Source organism: Toxorhynchites rutilus, chromosome 3, assembly GCF_029784135.1.
Source record: "Toxorhynchites rutilus septentrionalis strain SRP chromosome 3, ASM2978413v1, whole genome shotgun sequence".
NCBI lineage: Eukaryota > Metazoa > Arthropoda > Insecta > Diptera > Culicidae > Toxorhynchites > Toxorhynchites rutilus.
The window spans coordinates 81,672,487-81,682,661 of record NC_073746.1 but is presented as its reverse complement, the minus strand read 5'-3'; the positions used below and the strand labels follow the sequence as shown (position 1 = coordinate 81,682,661).

Below are 10,175 nucleotides of genomic sequence, written 5' to 3'. Positions count from 1 at the left end.
AAGGTAGGTCAGAACATCATCTATCGGATTCTATAGCAAACTTAAATTGGAACGTTTTTGCAGTTGAGTTATTAACTAAATAAAAAGTTGATGAAGAGAAATCGATCAAGTCACTTACACCCCTTGCATTCTAAGCCCCTCATATTTTAAATTCTCCAAATTGAACAAAATCTCCGGAATAGAATTGTTGCGCATTACATCTGCGGGACATGCGTTCACTGATTAGTTTGTCAGGTTTATCCACACTCTCCCGAAACATTGGTATATATGACGAATTTCTTTTGGTAAATATTACCAATGATTAGTAAATTTATTCAATATTATTCGTACATATTACGCGATAAGAATGGTAAACAAATGTCAAATCTGCCAGTGTAACCCAGTATAAGCCGTCGGTTCAACGTTGATTTAACATTTACCCTAAACAGGTTATGTAAACCCAATCTATATGCAATTTATGAAGTACTTAATGTGCTATTGTACGTATTCATTATTCATTTATCTATATTGAATACGATATTAACAACATTCATGAATTGGAAGCCAGTAGTTCAAGTTCAACATCATTCATTGCACTGAAATCTTGCATCGATTGGGTCTGATTCACGGCTACAAATTAGGAAAAAGTACACAATCATTACTACAAACAGTTACGATGGACTACTCAATTCTTACCATTGTTCTCTTCCAGGAGAACACCCTGGAACCTCCGTTGTGATGAATCCGGAAAACATCGAATTGATCGAACCACCGATCACAATCGTCAGCATAGCGGTGGAATTAGGACTCGGCGGGGCTCGTTTTTGTATCTTGAAGTATCGCATTTTTGAAGTAATGTCTTCGCATTCTCCCGCAGCAGACGAACACGGATCATTGCTTGGCTTTCCAATATGTATAAAAAAAATAAATTGAAATGATCTTCAAGAATTTCGCTTACCTGTCCTTAATCTGGGTTCGACCTTGTATGAAGAAATCAATATCGAGAAGTAGAGCCGTTCAACTCAATTAACAGCTCGGTGATTAGACCAATAATGTTATATTTACATTTTCTTTGCGGTTGCCAGTGATGAAAAAACTTAAAGTTACAAATACCGCGTAGTACAATGTACCAATCGTTGGTAGGGATGTATATTGCAGCAGACATTAATTTTAAATACGGTTGGTAATATTTACAGAAAATATTTACATTCTACTAATGTTTGCATTACCTCAGCTAACCTATTATCATTGTGGCAACTATGTGGAACTATGCATGCGGCTGTGGAACTATGTCATTTTCTCTATGTCATTAACAAACATTTATGGAATTCATCCAAATTACAGTCAAAATCAAATAAAAGTGTTCCTATATCAAAAAAGTGTGATAAATGCATCGTACATTAGTAACAATTAGTAATCGAAAAAACATAACCTCTATATAGAAAAACAAGAGTAAAAAGCCAGTTCTCATGTCTTGTCTTATGTTTAAGGGGGCCATATACTGTTTGGCTGGAGGTCAAATATTTGACTTTTTTTGACAGATAAAGTTTGGTTTGAAATTAGTATAAACACTATGTTGTTTCCCACTCTTCAATTATCAACAGTGGCAAACAATATCAAACATCGAACATGGAAAAAAATCGACTCAATCATTTAAGGTAACTTGACCATGTACCGACAGGTTCGAAGAACGAAGTGATTGGATGCCTAAAATATTTTTTCGGTTTTTTCTTCGAACCTGTCGGTACATGGTTAGGTTACCTTAAACAATTTAGTCGGATTTTTTTATTCACTCAGTTTCAACCTAGTTTCGCACGAGGTTTAACCCGAAAGCTGTTGGGCTTGCAATGATATGTTTCGCGGGTTCACCAAAGCAACTATACTGAACTGTCAAGTTCCGAGTATTGTTTGAGATGAAATAATAGGTTTTAGGGTAATAGGGTTTTTTTTCGAAATTGAAAAAAATATAATAAACGAAAACTGTGTTTGATGATGATTTTATATTATAATAATAATTATTTGTAGAATAAACAGGAAATGCATCGACAAAAGGTTAACTGAGTGCCAGTACTACGTGTATTTGGTAATTAAACAACATGAAGTAGAAATTTTCATTCAAACTTTTATAATTTTACACTGCACCTTTCCTTCTGATATGATAGAGAAAAATTAACCTCCGAAATACTAATATCGTCACCAGGCGTCGACACTTTACGTTTGTCATCGTAAATATAAACAAATGGCCTCAAATCAGACCATATAACGTCGACACTGTATCACTCTCATCGCCAATGTCCAATTACAGGTCAAAATCTCCGACACTGAGTGGTGCCTCGGCATGTCGCATTAAATGTAAATTACTGTATATCATTTCAATGCATTGAAATATTTCAACTTCACACACTGCATTGGATACGAACCGTATTATAACCCTACATTTATAAACATGAGAAATGTCAATCGTTTATGTTATTCTTCATTCTCCAGAATCGCCTGGGATCACACGCAATCGATCCGGTTCGTGAAACTTCCTTATTTTGTACTGTACTTACAGAATTATTTTCTTCAAGTAAAACTCGACAAACTCAACATCTCTTTAGTAAAATGACTATCAGTAGTTTTCTACGGATACGGCCTTCGTTGTCAATAGTGAAAACCTTAGCCGAGGTGGGAATCTATCGTCTTCAGTTATATAACAAATTGACCTGTTCCATGTCTTCCAGAATGCTAAGCAACCGTACTCCAGCCAGACGATCCTTGGGGAGCACAGTGCGTTGGAGAAAATTCGAAACATTGGAATATCGGCTCACATCGACAGCGGTAAAACTACGCTGACGGAACGAATTTTGTTTTACACCGGTCGCATCAAGCAGATGCACGAAGTAAAGGGAAAGGATAATGTGGGCGCCACTATGGATTCCATGGAGCTGGAACGACAGCGTGGGATAACGATCCAGTCGGCGGCAACGTACACACTGTGGAAGGAGCATAACATCAACATTATCGATACGCCGGGGCACGTGGATTTCACGGTTGAAGTCGAGCGTGCGCTGCGTGTGCTGGATGGAGCGGTTTTGGTCCTCTGCAGCGTGGGAGGTGTTCAGAGTCAAACGTTGACTGTGAACCGACAGATGAAGAGATACAACGTGCCGTGTTTGGCTTTCATTAACAAGCTGGATCGAATGGGTGCCAATCCGTATCGGGTTCTCGGTCAATTGCGTGCCAAGCTGAACCACAATGCGGCATTTATTCAGCTGCCGATTGGGGTGGAGAGTGAATGCAAGGGCATAATCGATTTGGTTCAGCAGAAGGCCCTTTATTTTGAAGACTCGTTAGGTTTGACCGTCCGTCAGGATGAGATTCCGACCGATATGCGCACTGAATGTGACGAACGACGTCACGAATTGATTGAGCATTTGTCCAACGCTGATGAAACAATTGGTGAGTTGTTCCTCGAGGAAAAAGTTCCTACGGAGCAGGACATTATGGGTGCGATTCGCAGAACCACTCTGAAAAGGGCTTTCACTCCGGTACTCGTGGGAACGGCGTTGAAGAATAAGGGAGTGCAACCATTGCTGGATGCAGTGCTGGACTATTTGCCTCACCCGGGGGAGGTTGAGAATATAGCATTGATAGAAAAGAAGGGAAAGGAACCACAGAAGGTTATTTTGAACCCGGCAAGAGATGGAAAGAATCCATTCGTTGGTTTGGCATTCAAGCTAGAGGCAGGAAGATTCGGTCAGTTGACATATCTCCGCTGCTATCAGGGAATGCTGAAGAAAGGAGACAACATTTACAACGTCCGGACGGGCAAAAAGGTTCGGCTGGCTCGCTTGGTGCGCCTGCACTCGAACAATATGGAAGATGTTAATGAGGTTTACGCTGGAGACATTTTCGCCTTGTTTGGAATCGATTGTGCCAGCGGAGATACGTTTGTGACGAATCCCGATTTGGAACTCTCCATGGAGTCTATATATGTGCCGGACCCCGTGGTATCGATGGCTATCAAACCGAGCAATAATAAAGATCGGGACAACTTCTCCAAGGCAATCGCTCGGTTCACCAAAGAGGATCCTACCTTCCGCTTTGCTTACGATCAAGACATCAAGGAAACGTTGGTTTCCGGGATGGGTGAGCTTCATTTGGAAATTTACGCCCAGCGAATGGAGCGGGAATATAATTGTCCAGTAACCTTGGGAAAACCGAAGGTTGCGTTCCGTGAAACACTTGTCGCGCCATGCGAGTTTGATTACCTGCATAAAAAGCAGTCCGGTGGTCAAGGTCAATACGCTCGGGTTACGGGTGTGCTAGAGCCACTCCCTGCACATCAAAATACTGTTCTTGAATTCACCGATGAAACCGTTGGAACCAATGTTCCCAAGCAGTATGTTCCCTCTGTTGAGAAAGGCTTTCGCCAAATGGGTGAAAAGGGTCTGCTTTCGGGTCACAAGTTGTCCGGCATAAAGTTCCGTCTCATCGATGGTGCTCACCACATTGTGGACTCGTCCGATTTGGCGTTCATGTTGGCCGCCCAGGGGGCGATAAAGGATGTTTTCGAAAATGGATCCTGGCAAATACTGGAACCAATCATGATGGTGGAGGTTACAGTGCCTGAAGAATACCAGGGAACTGTTATTGGACAGCTCAATAAACGACACGGTATCATTATGGGCACGGAGGGAACCGAGGGTTGGTTCACGATCTATGCGGAGGTTCCACTGAACGATATGTTCGGATATGCCGGGGAGCTACGCTCGAGCACGCAGGGCAAAGGTGAATTCAGTATGGAGTACTGTCGGTATTCACCTTGCAAGCCCGATATGCAAGAGAAGCTCATGCAGGATTATCAGATTTCACAGGGAATCGTTGTGGACAAGAAGCAAAAGAAGAAGAATTAGGACAAGATAGGGTACTAAGGAGGTATGGTTCATGAATCTGTATATATTAGGATAAATTGTACTTGATAAGTATTCGAATAAAATAATCCCGACTTACTAACGTTGTTGGTTTGGTTTTCTTTTCCTAGAAATGTTAGGAAAGTGGAAAAAGGGATTTTATAATTTTAGATCTCGATCAAGAGAATGTCCCTTGAGGTAGTAAATTATGTAACAATTATTACACATTAGTGTTCTTTTGGCGCCAACAGTTTGTTCGCTTGTTAAATTAATGAACTCGAGTTTAACCACATGGTTTATTTAATTATCTACTCCGGGTATGCTTGATCTTAACCCTTTGTATGGCCGTGGCAACTATATGGCCACCAACAAAAAATAGTGCACTTGGAATATTGGGCTCTATTATAGAAATCGAGGCGATAAGAATTTTGCTCGTTAGACCTATTTTACTATTACAGGTCGGACTCGATTATATATAGTCGAGCATTTTTTTTCAACAATTATTTTCATATCCTATACATGATCGAAAAACAATTTTTCATTAAACATTAAACATTTCATCAAACATTAATAGAAAAATAGCTTTTTTGTGATTCGATTAAGTATTGGTTTCGAAAATTAATGTTGAAACCTGTTCGACCTGTATAGAAATCGAGCAATTCGATAGCACCGAGCGAGTGAAAACTATTGATGCAAGTGTCAGAACTTTTCGAGTTGTTTGGTTCACTTGTTGCATATCTTCAGATAATTATTTTGTTTTGGTTTGCGTCCCTGATATTTTCCTTTAGGAAACATTTCAGAAACGCTTGAATATATGCAATTTTCCACAAATGTTCGTTTGTTTTGATCATTATTTGTTTTACGGTGCTGCCAGAATAGTCTATACAAGGTAAGTGTTCAATCCAACATTATTCGTATTAATTATGTTATAATTTACAATGCAGAACTTACTTCCAGCGCATATTTCAGTGGCTGAAAACGAGTGGACAGACAAATCACCACCTGTTTGAACGACTCGTTGAAACAATGAAAGCGAATGTAAACATTGCTCGAGGTATTTGTGGAGGCAGTTCAAATAGAATCCCGGTTAAGGAAACGTGGGAGGAATTCAGTGAGGAGCTTAATGCGCTGAGACCACCAATGTGTCTTGGAATGCCAGAAAGTGAGTGTTTCTTCTACGATACATACAACTTCATAAGTAAATTTTATCATATTATTTGAATTACAGTAGAACCCCGATTATCCGCGAAATAGTCGGGCTAGCTCACCGCGGATCACAAAAATCGCGGATAACACAACAAATGAAATTGAGGTGCAAACACAAAAAAACAGATATTTCAGTATGTTTTATCAATACAGGAATTATTGAACTATTCATCTGTAAGGTCGTGTATACCAAGGCGCTTGTATAAATGTATAACAGGTGAAGCAACATCATCACTTCAATGAGAAGGGGATTACGGTTTGTGGAGCGGGGGTTGTTTGTTTTGTAATTGCTAGGATACGCCATTTTTGTATTTTCACATGCGAGAGTAGTGGATGAACTGGATGAGAATGAAATTCTACAAAATCATCCCGTCTTTCTCACATAAATTCGCGCAAGCCGAACAAAGTAGGCATCGTTCGAATAAGCGTCGCAGCAATTTTTAGAGAGCCGCCGGCAGCGTTCTGATGCTGTTTGTAAACAATATCGACAGCAATTCCAATATGGCTGAAAGTGCATTTCATATGATTGTTTCACCTGGTATATATATAGAGGCGCCTTGGTGTATACCAGTAGTCAAATAATGTGAAAGTCATGACCAAAACAGAAGAACAAAAACCTACCACTCATTGTCAAATTTAGAGTAGGTTCATAGAATTACTATGGATCTCGCTTTCGCGGATAAACCGCACCGTGGATCATCCGTTCGTGGATAATGGGGGTTCTACTTTACTATCAACCGAATTTCCTACCTAAAAATGTCTTATTCCTGCTAGCGTATGATAGTACGTGTTACTTTCGTCAGCAATTTTCTTTTTTATTGCTATACTATACCAAACTTTCTATATCATATGCTAAAGCTGAAATGTCTTGCAAAACAATAATGGTTTTTTTTAAATTACAGATTTGGATTGACATGAGGTGAAAGGTAAAGAAAACACTAGCACACAACAAGCGAGAATTTAGGGCCAAAGGAGGTGGCCCAATACAATAAAGCTATTGACGCCGCTACAACAAGAAATCGACGCTAAAAGAGAATTACATCCAAAAAAAAAATGTTTTCCTTAAAAATGTGGAATTTATGTGTGACTCCTTACGGAATTCCATAGATTGCAGTTGTGAAAATAAATGAAAAGATTCATTTTCTAATAATTATATTTTTTGTAAAGCAAATTGTTCCATGATATCGTTTTTATTACACATCCATGCATGCATTACGCCTATTAAGCTTCATTCGCTGAGGGAATATCAGTTTTCTCCAAAACATATCCATATTAACACTTTTGGAAATACATTTTCATAGCAGATGCTTCAAAAAAAGATTTGGCGTCCTTTCTATAGTGCTTCGTGAAACATTTCAAGCTTGTTTCAAAATATTTCATCACAACCGCTGACATTCGAGCTTGCTAACGAATCGAGCAGTTTTCCTCGATTTATATAATTCCAGATTTTACTCGGTGTGATAGTGATAGTGATTGTATCAAATCCTCGATTCGATTTCTATAATAGGGCCCATTGTTTTGATTTTTTGCATAGCCAAAGGCGCAATAAAGTAAACTACAAGGCAGTGGTTTTGGGATTAACGGGTCCTGGCAACTATATTGCCACCATTTTTTTCAAATGTTTCAATAGTTAAATTTTTTTCGAAGGTAAATATGTGTTATTCCTCATGTAAGGATTATGTTCTCTGAAGTTGGAGTCGATTCGTTGCCTAGTTTCCACAACCTTATAAATGGTGAAAGAGCTCCAATTTCATGCGTTGCAATGGCATATATTTAAGCGCTTCTGAAACGTTTCCCAAATGAGAATATCAGGGATGCAAACCAAAACAAAATAATTCCTTAAAGAGATGCAACAAGCAAACAAAACAACTCGAAAAATTCTGAAAGCTGCACCGACAGCTACCCACTCTACTTTGTTGTGCCAAATCGGCCCCAAAAAATGGTGTCGATTTCGGTACCGATGTCGTGCCATTTTGCAATGACTTTGTCGACCTATCCTTCGTATTTGACAATCAATGACGAGCCAACACTGTGCCAATCTGGCACAGCGTCGACGGGATGCAAAACTGCTCAACCCTCATTATGGCTGTTTTGAAGAATGAGAAAAAAAAAATGCAACGTTGTTGACAACTATTCATTTTATTATACAAATCCATTATTGAATTCCCATTACAACACATTTCTTCTTAATATAACTACCACACTGATATTTGATCTGTTTATGTTTTTGACGGTTAGTGATTTTTCCTGATGGGGTATCAAACTTCGCCATCAAATCCTCATAACGATTCTGTTCACCTTACATCTCTCCTAGAATTGCATTGCATCCTCTTCATTTTTGAAATATGGTAAACTGTAAAAGTGAATAAATTATTATAAACAAATGTAGATTATACTGATTATAATTACCCTCAAAATTCAATTACTGCTCGTGTGTTAAACCACAACAACTGCGTAATAGCTTGTCATATACTGTCGCTGTTGAAAATACCTTCCACTGGAAAGCTGTCCTATACCTCCTAGTACCCAACGACGAATTATTTGTCTGCAATTAAAACATTTTATAGACATAATATTACCGGCCCATATATACGACAAATCTCTGTCATATTGGTTTTATAGGAACATTTCTTCTAATAACGGAATCTGAACAAATTGCATCGTTCCACTGGATTCGTCCTTCTTCACCGTGAATGAGATTTAATGAAATCCGCATCTCCGGGGCTTGTTACGATATTTCCAATTTGGCGACTTGGAAGGACTTACATAATTATACCATGCGCATGATTAAAATAGCTTTATGGTCTAATTCACTCGGAGAAACGATTTTCGATTCGATTCGGGCTCAACAGAAAATACGTTCCAGATACTCAATGCGCTGGTTACAACAGTAGGTAAGCAAAATGTATAACAATAATTCAAACCGTTATTCTTCTCGTGATGCGTAAATAGGTGTCCTTCCTGTAAATAGGTGTCCTTCCTCATTATCAACGATGCTGGTGTTTTGCTGAAATAAAAACAAATAATTTTCACATAACAAACGAAAATAATTTTGTATACCTACAAAATGCAAGAGATGGTTCACTCACTGTTGTGTTTTAATGACAGTTTAGTGGGACAGAGAAGAAAGAGGCAATGATGCCGTTTCACTCAGCCGAGTTGTTGCGCACAATTCTAGCTAAATGCGGGGAACAAGCAGGGTTAGATTCCTGCTCTTTTGTAGCACTTTACACCGTTACGGTCGACATCGGGTCTATAACCGCTCGAAAATCTATGAAACTGGGTATTATGCTATGCTCTCGAATCGATCGTTATCTATAATAGTAAAATAGGGCTAACGAGCAAAATTCTTATCGCCTCGATTTCTGTAATAGGGCCCATAAATTGATGTGATGATTTATACGAAACTAACTGTTGATTTTCATCGGTTTAGGAATTCCAAAAATATCTCTAAAATTTATAGAATAGGGGAATGATGATGATGTTGGAATAAAGAGGCTTTAAACTTTTCAGTTCATTCGCCTCTAAGAATAGGGGAAGGTAGTCCTAATCCGACCGGTGGTCATGAACCTACCTCCTCTTGGATCTTGGAAATGGCACCACCTACCGAACTTTTAGTAGTGTCAAATGAAATGTGCCATAACACTGACAACTTTATTGTACAGGGTCTTTCAGATTAAACGCTCACGCAAAAAATCGAATAGCTACTAATAATTTTTTTTCGCTCCGTCGATGGTAACACTACATTTTCCACTTCGGGAATATAATATTCGATAATATAACACGACGCCTTACCAAAATCTTCCTTTGTACCCTTATTGTCTCACCAATACAATTACAGGCAAACCTTTTTTGTGCGAATTTGTTTTGTGTGATTTTATTTGGTGCGGTATATTGAAAGGAACATATTTGACGTCTATTTGGGTTTTTCCTATTCCCCGCACAAAGGAAGCAACCTAGGCCCACTGTTGTTCTCATTGTTCATCAATGAAGTGTTACTACTTCCATCTGGTTGCCGCTTATTTTACGCCGATGATGTGAAAATATATATGGTTATCAGGAACGCTCTTGATTGCTTTAGACTTCAGAACATGG

At 38.9% G+C, this 10,175-nt stretch overlaps 1 protein-coding gene and 1 long non-coding RNA gene across 2 annotated transcripts; both read left to right on the top strand.

The window, feature by feature from the left end:
* Nucleotides 1-2,462: 2,462 nt before the first annotated feature.
* On the top strand, nt 2,463-4,981 carry LOC129776009 (elongation factor G, mitochondrial). The gene is made up of 2 exons (XM_055781367.1): nt 2,463-2,646; nt 2,703-4,981. The coding sequence occupies exons 1-2, from the start codon at nt 2,584-2,586 to the stop codon at nt 4,875-4,877; spliced, it is 2,238 nt and encodes a 745-aa protein (XP_055637342.1). The 5' UTR covers nt 2,463-2,583; the 3' UTR covers nt 4,878-4,981.
* Nucleotides 4,982-5,614: 633 nt separating this feature from the next.
* On the top strand, nt 5,615-7,147 carry LOC129774840 (uncharacterized). The gene is made up of 3 exons (XR_008742783.1): nt 5,615-5,763; nt 5,832-6,036; nt 6,983-7,147. It is a non-coding gene; the product is annotated as an uncharacterized LOC129774840 (long non-coding RNA).
* The last annotated feature ends 3,028 nt before the right edge of the window (nt 7,148-10,175 follow it).